This window comes from Arvicanthis niloticus, chromosome 10, assembly GCF_011762505.2.
Source record: "Arvicanthis niloticus isolate mArvNil1 chromosome 10, mArvNil1.pat.X, whole genome shotgun sequence".
In the NCBI taxonomy this organism is placed as follows: domain Eukaryota; kingdom Metazoa; phylum Chordata; class Mammalia; order Rodentia; family Muridae; genus Arvicanthis; species Arvicanthis niloticus.
The window spans coordinates 65,614,809-65,631,091 of NC_047667.1; the positions used below are offsets into that span (position 1 = coordinate 65,614,809).

The window sequence follows — 16,283 nt, forward strand, 5'->3', positions numbered from 1 at the left end:
TCTCTCTAAGGAGACAAGACATCATGGCTTGTCACCACTTACCACTTACAGACATCTGCTTGTTGCCCAATATTGCACAGATGGATCCTCATTTAATTATGCAAAATGGCTTCATTACTCTCAGTCTTTAAGTGAGATGGTTGAAGTTCAGAGAGGTAAGGAAATGTTTTCACAGTGGTTGAGGCCCATGGGGTCCCAGCCCTGCAACCTCTGACTCCAGCCACTAGACTTAGGGAGTCCTGTCCCAGTATCCCTCAGTCTTCAACCTCTATCCCTGCCCAGCTTTCAAACTGAAATACTGATGGCTAATGAAGTACATGGGCCCTGGACGCTGTTGGTACTGCTGCAGATTGTGGACATACGTTTTAGGTTCAGCCCATGGTTGATTTCCCAGAGAACTGAGATGGGTGAGACAAAGTTAAAGCGATGCTAGAATGAAGAGGCTGACTATGTAGAGATGGATGATATTTTTAAAGCCTCATTTTGCTCCTGTCTGATTTTGGAGTACCCGAAACATGGCTTCCTTCTTGCTCCTGGGATACCTTGTCAACTCACCCTCTTGTCTATATTGTACTCAGGGTAACCCAAAGGTGATTTATATTCCTTCAGCATTTTCTGGAATATGGTGACGTAAGCCTGTCGAGTCTGTGTCAGAGCTGAAGTGTGTCTGGTCTGCTGGATACCATGGTGTCCACAGAGCACAACAGCCTAGTCCTGGCTGCTCCTCACTCCCTCCTCTCAGGAAAATGAGTTTGTGGGCCAAGCACAGGAATGGTGATGATGACATTGTTGTAGGGTATCTGAAGGAAGGGGTTCTTATATCTTCCTTTAAATTCACCAATGAAAGCACTGGGCTAGCCAGGATTCTTTCTCAGCTAAGAGTAACCACTGACCAATCCTTTGAATTTGCATTAGGGGTAACCCTTCAGAGTCTAGCATCTTGTACCAACTTCCCCACAGATCGATCACTCATTATTTAAGTGTTCAGAAAATCCATCCTGAGGCCCAACACTATCTTTTGTGTGCTCACGATCAGGGATTTTTAGTGCTCCGCCACATACACCAGCACGATAGACTCAGGCATGGAGGGATGATAGCCTGAAAAGAGACGAGAACAAACGAGCACTACCCCCTCCCCCCACTGCACACTAGCCTTCTTATGAGGCAGCAACTTCATAACCTGCTGGATTTGGCTGGTTACTGCTTCTCCAAATCTAGCCCTCTGGGCATCCAGCCTGCTCCACTTAGCAGTGTGGTTGGACTTCAAATATAGCTCAACAGCTTTGGATTAAACATGTTGGTTGTTCTCAAGATGGCCAGGCTAGAAAAAAAAAAAACCTCCTCTATGCTTCCCAAGAGCCAGATTGAACCCCCAAAGTAGGTCCAGGCTCGATATCCTACATAACTTGCCAAGAGACTCTTAGTCTATAAAAGGACATGACAAGTTCTTTGAGTCAACCTGTCCTTTAGGCCGTAAGGCATTCAACATTCCAAGCTGTTTGTTCCCTGGAAAACACCCACTTGGATCTTTTAAAAATTCTGCTGTCCTTAGATCTTTTCTGTTCAATGAACTGACTGAGAACTAGACCTTCATTGTCCTCTGATGCCCTTTAGTGTATTCTAACCCAGAACTACTGAACAGGCTCTGTCGTGAGTGGGTTGCTGCGGGAGACCAAATCTCATCCCAACCCTCAAGAGCCGCATGTGGAGCAACTGACTGTAGAGCTACCACTCTGCACTGCAAGGGTTACAGAGGAAACGGAGATGCTCCCTGGGGATTGTAGGATAAGTAACTATCAACCAGTGCTGTGCGCCCAGTGCTCTGGTCACACAGGGAAATATGCCAGTGTTCGTGCAGGAGGCTTCAGAGGAAATGCTGGGACACAGCTGCCCGTGCCCTTAGACTCCAGTCATACCAGTTCAGTCACTTACAACCTGCTGATGTGGTCCCTCCTTCCATTTACACTCTCCCACCCTCGTTCTCTGTTTAATTTTAGTGCAGACTCCAAGAGCGAGAAGGGACAGTGTTCATAACTAAGTGGGTTTAGCATGTGCCCAGAATAGAAATCCCCCCCTTGCTAAATCCTTATAGACTTTTGGTGACAGCAGCCACAGTATAAAATGCTAACTACATTGCTAACTGATGAACATCCAGGTAAAAGTCAGCATCCGTTCTGTTGTAGGAAATGAAGCCTGATGTTTTATTAGGGTTGGTTGCCTTTCACTTAAAGAATAATGAATATAGTGACCTGGTAAATCGGTTTCTGGAGCTGATCAAAGGTTGCAATTAGAAAGTGTGACCCCTGAGCCACTGTCTGATGGAAAGCACTGTCCCCCCAAAACAATGATCATGGCGGCACTCTCACCTGATTCCTCCCTTGACTTAATTTTGCTATGACAACCTCTTCACTTCCTTCTGGAATTCTCTTAGAAAACTCCTATACCGGCTTCTCAAACTTAGTCATTTCGCTTTTCACATGTACAATTTTTTTTTGCCTTGTTGTGATATTTATTTATTTTTAATTTAATTAAACCACCCCTTCTGCTTCTCACTTCTACCCCTCCCATGCCTAACAACCCCATTCATGGCACAGGGTGATTCTCCAAGTTGCTGAGTTGAGGGCTTCTTTGGCCATTGTTCTAGGTTGGATATTTAGCAGCATCTGCTGTCGTAGAGGATCATGGGACAGAGAAAGCCTTGTCTTAGAGGACCGTTGTTCTGAACTGAGACAGATGCTTAGTGATCATGAGCACGGGGCAAGGGGCTTGTTCTGTACCTCTCCTGGAGCAAGCAGACAGGTAAATGCTCACAGAGGAAGCAGAGCCAAACTGAGAACTTGGGAGGCCCCAAGGAGTGTGGCAGGCTGAGTGTTGGGGTAGAAAAGCAGCAGGGTGTCTAGGGGCACTGGAGTGTGAGTGTGAGTGTGAGTGGCAGGCTCAGGCCAGTATGAGTGGAACTGGCCATGCTGGTTCCATCAGCTCAGAGCTTTCTGCCTCAGTGTGCACAGGGCTTTGCCAGCCTGTAGTACCGTGTCAGGAGCACTAAGCCTTGATCGTCATTTCATGTGTGGTTTGACATTGCCAACCTTAGCTGTGGAGTAGAGGGAGGTGAGGCACATGGAGAAGGAAGCAAGACAGGAACCCATAGGAAGGGGCCTTTTATGAACTTTCCCTCAGCCATATGAAGTTGCTGATTTTCGACATTTGTTTGGATTCACTAATCAGCCGGGCATCCTTCCCAGTGATTGACAGACCAGGCTATGAGGTCTTTGCCTTGGGGGTGGCTGGAAAGATGGAGTCAGATGAGGTCGGGCATGGATCAGCTGTGGGGAGGGGACTTGTGTGGTGGGTCATCCAAGCCAGCATGTGAACTGGAGCCCAGAGCTGCAGTGACAGTGATAAGATGCAGCAAGGCTGGTGTGGACAGCACTGTGTCATCGTGAGAAACGGGGCACTTGCAAGTGAAGTGTGCTGTCATGAGAGCTGTAATCTGAAAGCACTAAAGAATAGGGCCGAGAGACATGGAAACTGTGAGGCCACTGTGGCTCACGACAGACAAAGAGCGCTGAGGTACACTCAGAACAAACAGAGAAGGCCTGCAAGGGACATTTGAATGATAGAGAAACAATGAATGGCTATTAGCCCGAATTTCTCCCCAAAGATTGCATAGGATGCAGTTTGAGGGAAATTATTCATTCATTAGAATTCAGTTGTAACCGGATATCTATGTTTTTATTTGCAGAATTTGCCAAACTTAGTTGAGAGGTACAGGTGGGTGAACCGTCAGGGAGAGGGGTGTCCTGGTTAGTTTTCTGTCAGTTTGACACAGCTAGAGTTACCTGGGAAGGGGAACCTCAAATGAGAAAATGCCCAATCAGATCAGCCTGTAAGCAAGTCTATGGGGCATCTTCTTGATTGATAATGTGATGTTGCCACCCCTGGGCAGATGGTCCTGGATCTATAGGGGAGTAAGCTGAGGAAGCTAGGAGAACAAGCCAGTGAGTAACTTTGTTCCACTGTCTCTGCTTCAGTTCGTGCTTTCCGTGTCCTGCCTTGAGTTCCTGTCCGACCTTCCCTTCATGCCGTGATCACATAGAAATGTGAGCAAAATAAGTGCTTTCCTCCTCAAGCTGTATTTGGTCAGTGTTTTAGAGAAAACAAGCTAGGACTGAGAGTCTCTTGGGCTGTAAAGGGGCAAGCAGGGAGGCAGAGGCAGGTTCTGCTGCCTGGGTAGTGGGAGAGACGTACTAACGCAGAGGAGGCCCTGGAGCAGAGAGTGTGAAGGTTCCATTAGACGTCCATGTAGAGACCCGAGCACATCAGACCGAGGTGCAGCCAGCATTGCTTGGAAAGGTGGGTCTGGAACCAGGACAAGAAGACAGGTCAGAACCAGGAAAGGGAGACAGGTCTCAAGCTAGAGATTTAAGAATTAACAAAAGAAATGTAAAATACGAAAGGGAAAGAAAAGCCATTGGCAGAACTTAGGAGTCTTCCTAAATGACCAAGCGTTTGAGAGAATTTTTAAAGAGATGGGGTATAGTTAGTCAGATGACCCCAGGGAATTTTAAATGATACTGGAAACTCTAATGACGAGTGAAGTATTATTTGAATATGCTGTGATTGATCCCAGTTATGTAAAGACAAACGCACAGATACGAGACCCCAAGGGCGTCCTTGCTGGCAAGCTGGGGTAGATGTCTTGTTTGTGAGGCAGGAGGAGATTTTCATTTTCTTATCAAATTTGTCTAGCTTTCCGGCTATCTTTAAAAGAACATGTGTGGGTCTGGAGAGATGGTAAATTATTTAAGTTTGTATCCAAACACCCCTGTAAGAAGATGTGGTGTGTGTGTGTGTGTGTGTGTGTGTGTGTGTGTGTGTGTGTGTGTAACTGTGATCCTAAAGCTGAAAAGGTGAGATCCGGAGGGTGCTGAGGCTTGCCGCTCAGCTAAGCTCGCCAGTCACTGAGTAGCTTTGTCTCAAAAACTGAGTGAACCTGGTCTCCAGGTTCACTGAGTAGCTTTGTCTCAAAAACTGAGGCAGAAACCAATAAAGGAATACACTAGACATAACCACTGGTCTCTACATCAAGTGCACACACATGTGTGCATACATATGTAGTCATAACAAGCACACACTTGTAAATGACCTCTTGTCTCTACATCATGCAAACACGTGTGTGCTACATATGTACACATACACCAAACATACAAACAAACATATTTTTCAAGATGACAGTTTAAATTTTTTTCAAGTCAATCTTGAGAAAGCATCATTTGCTTTCTCAGACACTGTTAGGGGATCATTTTTAAGCACATTTTTTTTTTCCCAAAAGAATGTCTTGGCAGCAGCTCTTTTGCTTTTTACTGTCCAATCAGAGAAAATGGCGTGTCTCTGCATGTGCCTACATCACTCCTTCTGACTGTCCTTAGCCAGACAGTGAGGACTGAAGGGCTTATTTAGCAAAGATTTATAAACCACAACCTCAATGCAATAAATGCTCACTAGTTCAAACATGGGGAAGCCAAGTCCTTTCTAGAGATGCTTCCCGGGGCCCCTGGGGGCCAGGCAGGGAGAAAGATGGGCTCCAGTACTGCTGCTCTTCCCTCTCTGAGGGGCACCCTTGCACAGGGAGCAGGTGGACTGTGGGGTGAGCTCATTGACTGTATCCAGCATGTGTCAGGAGCTGTGCTCAAGGCTCTCCACACTCTAACCAAGCATCAGTATTCACCTAGCTGCTCCGTCAACCTAAGTGGCTGCAGTAAATCTGCACCCTGGTGAGGAATCATCTAGAACGCCACAGCACAAAGCGTCTCTATCTGGTAGCGCCCACATCATGTGATCAAGAGAAGGTGAGGATAGACAGCGGGTGATCTTTTCCTAATTTCTCCTTCTGTTTAAGCAATTTTTAAAACGAGTTTTCAGTCCCCAAAGACACGGTGGATTAGATATGCTATACGTGATCTTTCTAAATGGAATCCCTGTAACTGCATTGTCCAGACAAAGGACTTGGTTGTCAGAAGTTAATGTCAGTTAGGGCAAGTATGAGATATAGAGGCACTCCACTGTCATGTAAAATGTTTCAAGTGTTCTATGTAAGGAAAGTGTAACACAGGACTGCGTGTGTGGCAGCCCTACTGCATGAGAAGAATGTGTGTGTGCATAGATGCAGGATGGAAGACAAACCAAGATCTTAACAAAGGCGTTCTAGGTGCCGTCCACCATTTCCAATCTTCAAATATAGTTGAATAATTTCTTCAATGTACTTCTATTCTTTTATAGATAGCCAGATGGGAAAGAGCAAACAAAGTTTATGTTCTCATCTGTAGGCATCCTGGTAACTTCCACCAGCTCTTGGTGGAGCTCTAGGGTCCACTTGCTTGTGGAGGAGAGGCACTTAGCTAATATAATTTTATCTGACAGACAGGGAGTCATCATGGTAGTTCTGAGACTGCTTTAACTGAATCCTTTTGTATGCAAGGCTCATTCAGGGAAGGATGCCAGCCCTCCTCACACTCAGGGTCACTGCATGAGGAAGACTGGGGACACATATGGGGTAAAGGTTCCAGAAGGCTTCTAAGACAGACAGTGCTTCTATCTTAGGGCCATCTCTTTTTTTATCACACCCCTCATCTCTGCTCCTTGCTCCTGCTCACGGGGTAATTTCTAACATACATTGTTTTACTTCATGGTTGTAAATTTGCCTGAAACTTTCAGCTTAACAGAAAGCTGAATCACACTGAGCTAAGGGAGCATTTCTGAGCAGCTCAGCAAGTCAGGCTGACAAGGCTGACCTGTGGATTCTAAACTTGGCTTCCGGTGTCCAGTCATCTTCCCCAAATCTCCCAGCCCAGGACATCCCAGGCCTTTCACCACCACCCCACTGTGCCTTTCACCCACCTTTGCAATGACTTGTTCATTTCATAAGCATGCTGAGTGTGACATTAGGGGCTGGAGACATAACATGAACAAAAAGGCTGGTCTCTCAGGGAGCTGATGGCTCATCAGGAAGACAAGTCACTACACACTTAAAGGCAGAGCCGAGAGTGGGAAAAGTGCTAAGAGCAAGATGCTGTCAGAATTCACACAGCAGGTATTCAAGCCAGCCTAAAGGAAGGCTTACGGACAGAGGCTGCATCAGAGCTGAGTGCCACCAGATGCAGTCGAGTCTGGGGCTGGGCTAGGAGATGAGAGAGTGAGAAGGAAAAGAGGTGCAGCATCATCCGCAGGGCCAACACTGGCAGAGCTTAGAAGCCACATCTAGCAATGAAGAGCAGTTCAGTCCGCAGAGTTCTTGGCCCTTTTGCCCTATAAGATGAACTTATATGGATTAGCAATAGGAGCCAGTGGTGACTTTAAACAGAACAGGGACAGAATTGCACTTGTGCTTAGAAAAGTCATCCAGGAAGCTGTTTAGAAAGTGAATTACAAAGTCAGAGGGGACCAACAGGGAGTATGCCAAGATGCAAGAGTAGCCTGACCTGATCTCACAGTAGTTTAAATAAGAGAAAATAGAGCCAAGAGATACTTGGTAGATGAAGTGAGTGGAAGATGGTCCTTCACTGTTTGTGGAGTAAGAGGGGACTTTATTAGGGTGAACAATCCAGGAGGATCATGGGCTTATCGTAGAAGTGACTCATTCCTCCCTCAGACATATGGGTCTGAGCTAAGTGAGTATTCACTGGAGGATTCTGGAGAAGGATCCGGACTCAGGGCACACACCTTGCATCATTGCAGTCCAGATGCATGAGAACAGAGCATAAACTGAGAAACTGTCCACTCCACCAGGGGTGTGGGGACTGAGGAGAGAATCAGGGCTCCAGAGTAGGTCTCTAGGGAGCACCTGTACCTAGAATTGTGTTCAGAAGACTGGGAAGGACTACTAAAACAAGGAGAGTGGCCAAAACATTGGACTGTACAGAGCCAGGGGTAAGGACAGGTGCTGGTACCAAGTTCTTGCAAATGCCATAGAATACATTTCACTGGACAGAGATGTCACAGTTTGTAAAATCATCACTATTTTATGACATGATTGCCACATATATGTTTTACTGTGTGTGTACCTACATGAATACAACACACACACACACACACACACACACACACACACACACACACACACACTTTTTTAAAATTCCAGAGCTGGGCATAGTAGCATACACCTTTAATCTCAGCACTCAGGAGGCAGAGGCAGATGGATCTCTGTGTGCTTGAGGACAGCCTAGTCTACAGTGCCAGTTCTAGGACAGCCAGCATACATTACATAGGAAGACCCTGTCTCAAAAAAGTGAATAAAACAAAAACGAAAATTAAGGCACATATGAGTGCATTAGAAACACCTGTCATGTTGAGGATTAGTGAGTATTGCTTAGATTGATTAGCAGAGGAGTAATGATTGACAGGGATGAGATGGGTGGGTGACCTACGAGAGCGATAACCTTGACAAGTGGGTGGAGAGATTTCAAATGGATGGGTTCCAAGGCCTAAGAAACTGCATAGGTCTGTGCAGAGGTGCAGCCAAGAGAGTACAGCACAGCAGGGCAGGCCAACAACAGATTAGCTGCTTGTCTCCTTATCATGAAAGTGCCTGACAAAAGCAACATAAGGTCAAGGAAGGACTTACTGGGGCTCACAGTTTGGGAGGAGACAGTCCCTTGTGCCAGGGAGGTCATGGTGCCAGGGAGGTAATGATGGCAGCTGGTCCCATTACACCCACAGCCTGGAAGCAGAGGGTGAGAAATTCTCAACTGGTTTTCTCCTCTTTTTTCAGTCTGGAACCCCAACCCATGGTTAGGGTAGGACTTTCTGTTTTACTTAACCTAATCTGGAAGCTTCTCACAGAGACGTGTCTCATTAGTGATCCCAGATCCCACCAAGCTATCGGTTTTAACCACCACTAAGTCCAATCATCATCTTTCCAGGCACAACTGCTATTCTTTATATTTATGAACGAGAAGAATCCCAGTGTTGAGCCCTCGAATTAGATCAATCATGGTGCTGACCAACCTCTTCTCACGCTCCGGTGGGGATCTGCTCCGTGAACCTCAGGGGTGGCGAGAATTCTTTGTTTCATGGGAGGGACCGGTCTAAGCAGGACAGACTGTTGGAACTGATGCCTAACAGTGAGAAAAGGTTGGCTAAGACAACCAAGAAGCTTAGCTGGTGAAGTGAACACCTCGGAACCTGTCTTCACTCCCACCTGCACGGTTTGTCAGAGCCACCGAGCCCTTCACATCTGTCTAACTTATGTGTGGGCAGCTTGACTATCTTCTCCGTGAGTTCTCCTGAGTCCCGCCCACTCCCCCATCCTCAGTCTTAGCATTGCGTGTGTTGCAGTGATTTTGTTGTTCGTTGTGACAGGCAGGCATGAGTCTCCTCTTCTTTCATCATAAGCTCCTTGACCTCAGAAATGGCTTCCACTCTTCCATCCAGCCTCATGAAACGCTGAAAGGGATCTCTGACCCACAAAAGATAAGTCCAAGTCACTGGTCTGGGTTGAGCCATGTGCAGAGATGGCAAGAGGTGGACCCAGCTATGGGAAGTCAAGGGTAAGTGCCCTCTGGGAGAGGCAGAGGCAAAGGCAGAGTGGGTGGCACCTGGAGAGGCCTAGCCATGACCTTACTTGTGTAGGTTTCACAGACCATGATAGTGCCCATCTCTAACTAGAGGTAGGTAAAGAGAGTCATCTCCGTGGCTCTTTTGTACCGACTGGAAAGAGAGCAGGAGTTTCAACATGCTGCAGCTCTCCTACAGACGTTACAATCACAGCAAACTTCTAGAGACAGATGCACTCTGGGAAGTGGCAGAGAATCAGATCTGTCTCTGGAACCAGAGTCACTAGGACACGTCTAGTCTCAGCATTTTGGCTCTGCTAGAAGTCCAATCAGGCATTTAACACTCCTGCAGCCAGTGAAGTAGACCCTTGTTCCCAGGAGCGTCTTTTTTCACCTCTGAGAGGAAGCTACTGGTGAGATTTGCAGGGTGTCTGTCTATCTGTCTGTCTGTCTGCGATGCATGTTCTCACTCTATAAGCTGGGACCTCTGCAGCAACATGTATTTGTGCAATGAAGGTGTGAAGAGCTTTGCATCTTTTCTGTCAACAAGATGTCAACATTTAGCTTCCTTACACCCACCTGCAACCTCGGCAGGCTTGGGGTTGCAGAACTAAGTACTTGTGGAGGAGCTCGCAAGTGTTCCAGAGGAATCAGGCTGGGCCTTGGCCCTCTGGGAGGAAGCACATAGCAGGTCCTGGTACACACAGTAGGTTCTGGGTGGTCCTAATCTCTGGCTATAATCAGAGTGGGCTGGGAAGCTGGTCGGTGTAGTTAACAAGGCTGGGTCTTTCACCTTCGGACTGGGAAGCTGCGCCTTCCCTGAAGGGGATACCTGCCCACAGAATTTGTTGCCCTTCTCTTCTGGGCCAAGGGATCCCCAGTGGTCTAAGATATGGGTGCAGCTGCTCTGGTAGGAACTCCAAGTGTCAGAAAGCCAGCAAGGTTAGAGCTTCTGTCTCATGTAGTTACCCAGGTACACTAGAGCAGGTAGCAGCTCCATTGGCACTAGGCACCTAGTCTCCTGTCAGCTTCCTCTTTCCCCTCATAGGGCATCACTTGAGCTTTCTGCCAAGAGGTTCTTTAGCCCTTCGAGCAGTACATGAATGACTGGCTGAGATTTTTCTGTTATCTTTGAGTCTGAAAATGGCTAGCAATTTTTAGTAACAGAGGGGCTAGCTTTGGTCATGTGCTGTACCAGTATGGGCTATCCTGTGAGCAGTCTTTAAAAGAACATATCATTAGGAATTATGGAAAGAGCCAGACATCTCCCCCCAACCCCATGCACATTGGCCAGCCAGATTCATCTATCTGAGTGAACTGGACCTGCTGGGTTCGAATCACAGTCCCTTCCCTGCAACCTCCTAACACTGAGGAAGGCTGCTTGATGTTTCCAGGGTCCTATATCCAAACACTTCTTGAAGTCGCCCTGCAGTTCCCTTGGTGTCCTCCCTACCAGCACCATTTGCCTCTGCCCTTCACCGAACCAAGCTGCCTGCAGGCTCTCCATTCCTCCCAGGCTGCGTTCCTGTGTATTTCATCCCTGTAACCTGCCTCTCCTATATGTTCTTCAGGCCACACTGGTGCCCCATTAGAGGGCAGACTTGGAAATGGTGCTGTGTGTAACTGGGGGCGGGGCGCTCATGGGATGATTCATTAGCACAATGCCTTTGGCTTGTTCTAATTAAAGATCTGCAATCACTCCCCACCTACCCACCCCTCTCCCTAAGCTCAGAACATCTACTTAGAACGTGAGCACCTAGGGAGTCACAAGGCAACATGACCTTTAATGTTCTGCACCCTACACTCTGATTGGTAAATCCAGCTGACTGAACGTTTGATTTTCAGGTGCGTTGGGAGTGTTCTGTTCTTGAGTGCATGGTCATGTCATGCTCACAGCTGGAAGCATACATACAGTGTCTGTCCTGGTTTCTGTCTTCCAATCTCTGACCTAGAAAGCTCTTCCCAGACATTTATGTCATACCAATGAGGCCTGTCAGAGCCCTGCTTTGTTCCTGCAGGCTTTTAGTTAACACGTGTCTTGAAACTATTCCTGTTTGCTAGAGATGTTTGGGGTTTGCTTGGGACTCAACGAGTCCTGTGTATCACATGCTTAACCCTCAGATCATCTACACAGATCATCTACGCCAAAGTGGCTGCCTTCACAGGAAGTAGGATTAGATACTGTTGAACTTGGGCTGGAGAGCTAATCCATGTTATGACACCACCAAGTCTCCCAGTCCTGTGGAAAACTTCCCAGTGCCTGATGCTGCTGTCTCCATGCATTGATTCATCTATGTTCAATCCCTGCATGAGTGTCCTATGATCTGTGAGGCAGGTAGATGCACCTCTTGAGAGGGTTTGTAAATGTAATCTGTATAGTCAGATTCATTCATTAAATGCACGCAAGGAGCTATTATTTCACTTTAAGGGTTCTTCTGTAATTAGGAAATTTCATTAAGGAGGCATAATGTTTCTATATTAGGTCTTGTTAAATGAGATAATCTTGGTAAGAAACAGATAAAATTACCAATCAGCTTCTACTCAGTAGTTACAGCTTAATTATACCATGTTTCCTCAGTAGGAGCTGCAGAGTTTGGAATGCTGCCTTTCTCACCAATGCTCAAAATGTGTAGCCAGGAAAGCCAAACTGTTAGAGATACTCCTCATTTCTCTCTGATGGGAAATTCTACCCATTAGAGAGGGTCCTCACACTCTCTTGTCACCTTCTTTCAGAAACACGAGGGTGCCAGCAAGAGCCGGGGTAATGGGTAATATTCAGTTGAAATAGTAAGTTCACCCACGAGGCCATTTCTCAGCCCAGAGCTCTGTAAACTGTGTGTCCAGGTGTCTGTGGCTGGATGCTCCTTACATGTCTTGATTTGACATACTCATTCTTGTCCATAGCAGGCTTCTCAGATGACTGTATATAAGTGGTCTCTAAGCCTGTACTTACCCAAAGGCTTGACTGGGCTGGACCAGCCAGAGGCTCATTGGCAGAACTGGTGGGTGTGCCTGATTATCAAATGAGAGCTGGACTGGAGACCAGAGCACTCTTTGTATATCAGGCTCTACCCCATGCTGATCAGACTTCAAGATAGAGACTTCCAGGAGTGGCTACTCCAAGAGACCATTGGCTCTCCAAGAGACCCAGGCCATCAACTTCCCATCTCAGAATATCATTTCTGACTGTATTGATTAAATGATTAAGTCCAACCTTTATTCACCTACTTGAGAGAGTTATGGCGTGTAACTGTACTGCCAGAAGGAACAGGTAGCATTGGTTTATCAACAGTTTGCCATGTTTCTTCAGAGGAAGCACATTCTCTAGAAGAGCCAGATTACATAGATATGGAGGGCACATGTGTCATGATGGACAATGTGGGAAGGCTATAGGATGGTCAGTATATATAAGTGAGTTCCTAGAGGTCACCACTGTAGGGCATCGTGGAGAAACCCTGTTTCCATGGCAACCAGGGAGCATCCTATAGAAAAGCTATCTACTGGCTCTATACCTACCTTAGCCACCCACATCACAGACAATTAAAATTAGATCTTGGCAAGGGGATCTATGTTTACCCATAACACAAAATGTCTAAGCTTACATGTTTACCTGGAAGTAACTCCACGCATGTCCTATTCACACCAGATCTTTAAAACCACTTTCATACAAGAACAACAGAGCAATGTCCGCAAGCCATGCACGGTTTGCCTGATTTGGAGGAGGTGAAGGTATTGACTTTTATGTCATACCAATGACATACCAATTTTGGAGGTGCTTAGAGAAGAATGTAGAGTATCTTATACACTTGCAATGGACACTTGGTACTTGAGAAGAAGTGACTAAGCCTGTGTGGGAAGACAGCTGCTTGTTGAGCACCAAGGGTGCCTGGGTCTAGGGAGCCTGGCCAACACCACTCTTGCTTTCTCTTTCCTCTGCATGTTCTTCTCTGGCCCCCCTGGGAATTCATAATCTGCCTTGGAAGTTTGTAAGCAAGGTGAACAATCAAACCACATAGACTATGTCAGGAATAAATTCAGTTTTACAGTAGACACAGACTAAAACATTCATACTTTTGAAGGATGGGGAGAATGTCTCCGAGAGGAGGTAGATCAGCACATGACAACGAAGGTTACTACATGTCTTATTTGGGGCTGCTATGACAAAATGCTACAGCAGGGCTGCCATATAAGCAATAGAAATTTCATACAGTCTTGAAGCATGGTCAAGTTATAATGAGGCTCTTCAGATGCAGACTGCCTACTTCTTATTGTATATGAAAATGGAAGAAATAGCACAAGAGAACTCTCTGGGTCCTTTTATGAAGGTGCCAAAGGATCAGACATGAGACAAAGTTGTAAACTCTGTCTTTGTCACTCTAAGGCCAAAGGCTCCCTCCCGATGCTGTTATACTGGGGTTTTGAATTTCAACATACAGGTTTGTGATGTAAGCATTTATTTTACAATCTTGTATTGATTCACTGAATGTACTTATAGGATTCCAGAGACAGAAGAGCCTTGAGATGCAATTGCACAGGGCCTATATTGCATGCAAGTAGGTGGGCGTTTAGCAAGGTTAAAGAACACATTTCAGGAGGTGTGGGGGAGAAGAAAGACACATGACACAAATTCATCCTTAGGGCAGGGACAAATATGGGAGGGGTCAAACCTACCGTTGCCTGATTCTAGGTAGATAGTCTCAGCTAGGCACAGCTTCCCTGTTCTTCGGTTCCTGAGATGTCTACATACAAACACACACCCCATCTGTGGAGAATATCTACTCACCTCCCAGACCAACAGATGTAGACCTATGGCTCACTTTGGCACTCACTTCCTCTTTGCCTACCAGTATCAACCAAGCTCCTACTATGTAGTTCTGTTGTATGACAGTTTCTAGGGAGACATGAGTAAATGTCTCCCTATTTCAGAGAAAGAACTGAAGAAAGACCAAAGTAATACCTCCAAATCTCAACTTGCTGAATGAATTTGTTGCAGGTATTATGGAAGTATAAATGAAGAGTAGTTACATAAACATCTATAGCTCAGAGACAGATATACCACCAAAGCCCACCCTATCAGAGGCAACAACTCATGAACATGGCAACCCTGAGCTCTCTGCTTATCAGGAAGCTTGCAGACTGGAGAGCCTCCTCCTTTTGGCAGTCTTTACTGCTTCTATAACCTGAAAGGGGAGGAGCCTTATGAATCTGATAAGTTTCAGGGAGTCTCTAAGACTTGTGAGTTATTTTAAGACTTCCTAAGTTTTAAGGAGCTTCCTTTCCAGGATGGAATAGTTCACATTGATGTGTAGAAATTGCTACACAACAGGTAAAGCATTGTGCTCTGAGAGGATTAAGGTACACAGCTCTTGTGTGCAAAGACACACAACAAGCCACACAGTAATCACAGGTTATGAGCAGTCTATGGAGAAAATGAGGTATAGACAAACTAATAAGAACAGGTGGTGGCTTTCTAGGGGATCAGCACCACTCTTGCAGGAAGGAACATTAGCATGCATTTGTGCTTCTTAAAGGTTCTTGAGTTGCATGTTATTAGGGTCCAAATAATGACTCTTTTTGTTTTCTCAGAGCCCAGCCTGCAGGCTGCCAGTGACTACAGATCCCTCCTGACTGTCACTGTGCTCATGACAACTCTCTATCCTCAGGGAAAGGAGACGTGTTTGGGGATGTTTTCTGGAAGGAGGCTACCCTTGCACAGTCCTGTGCTAATGTCCGGGCCTTGACCTACTGTGACCTGCACGTGATCAAGAGGGACGCCCTGCAGAAAGTGCTAGAATTCTACACAGCCTTCTCCCACTCCTTCTCCCGGAACCTGATTCTCACCTACAATCTGAGGAAGAGGGTGAGCTTGGGGCTTTGGTTCTTTCTAAGCTTTTGCCTGTGCACTTTGGTAATTACTTCGGCTTGAGAAATCTGCTAGCTTTCTATTTAAGTGGAGAAGAACACTCCAAGGCAGCCCTGTGTGTTGCTTGCTTTGTTAGAGCTTTTGTTGTACAGTGGAGAGGAAAGCAAGTCTGTTGGACTAGGAGTTGGATCAGCCTTAGTGCAGAGAGGCTTTGCTGTGTCTGTCTGTGGGTCGTAGTTCCTAGCACCACTTGGACCTTTTAGCATTTTGGAAAGATGGCTAAAATGGGGGCTTATAGAATGGCCACATGGAGTCACCAGATCAGTGTCTACTGTAGCTGCCCCACCCCCATGCCTAGGACCTGTAGCGTGGTCTAAAGCTACTTATGCAGCTGGCTGGTAATGACATTTTATGGGAAAAAAAAAAAAACAAACAGGAAAGTATGAAAGTTTGAGGTCAGCAAAGAAAGCTGTGGGATTTGGTTGTCAGGAGGAAGTTTTACAGCCAGCCAGTTACTTGAGAAATGAGTCTTAAGGAAAAAAAAATGTGTTCCCCAAAGCTGTTTCTTTCATACCAGGTTGTCTGAGTTTTCCCATCTCTCTCCATATTCTCTGTGAAGTCTTTAGTTTCTTGTGATTTTTCGTTTGTTTGTTTTAAGATCTTACCATGCAGCCCTCAAACTTTCAATCCCCTCTCTCAGTCTCCCAAGGTCCACACCTGCTCTCACGACTGGCTTTCTTCTGTGTCATCCATCATTGTTGGTTAAAATCTACCATGGTCACTCCAGACCAAGAGGGTACACTTGGAAGGATTTCATAAGTTTCCCCATAGTGACCTCATACCCGTCCCTCTAACCTGCCGCTCACAGT

General features: G+C 46.3%; 1 protein-coding gene across 2 annotated transcripts in view; it reads left to right on the forward strand.

Annotated features, from left to right (window-relative positions):
- The window catches only part of Kcnh1 (potassium voltage-gated channel subfamily H member 1), a 305,856-nt gene that overhangs the window by 219,392 nt on the left and 70,181 nt on the right, over positions 1-16,283 (forward strand). For both annotated transcript variants that reach the window (XM_076941632.1, XM_034513126.2), the window contains exon 10: positions 15,215-15,411. In XM_076941632.1, coding sequence (XP_076797747.1) covers positions 15,215-15,411 — 197 coding nt within the window. The remainder of the gene's footprint in view (positions 1-15,214; positions 15,412-16,283) is intronic.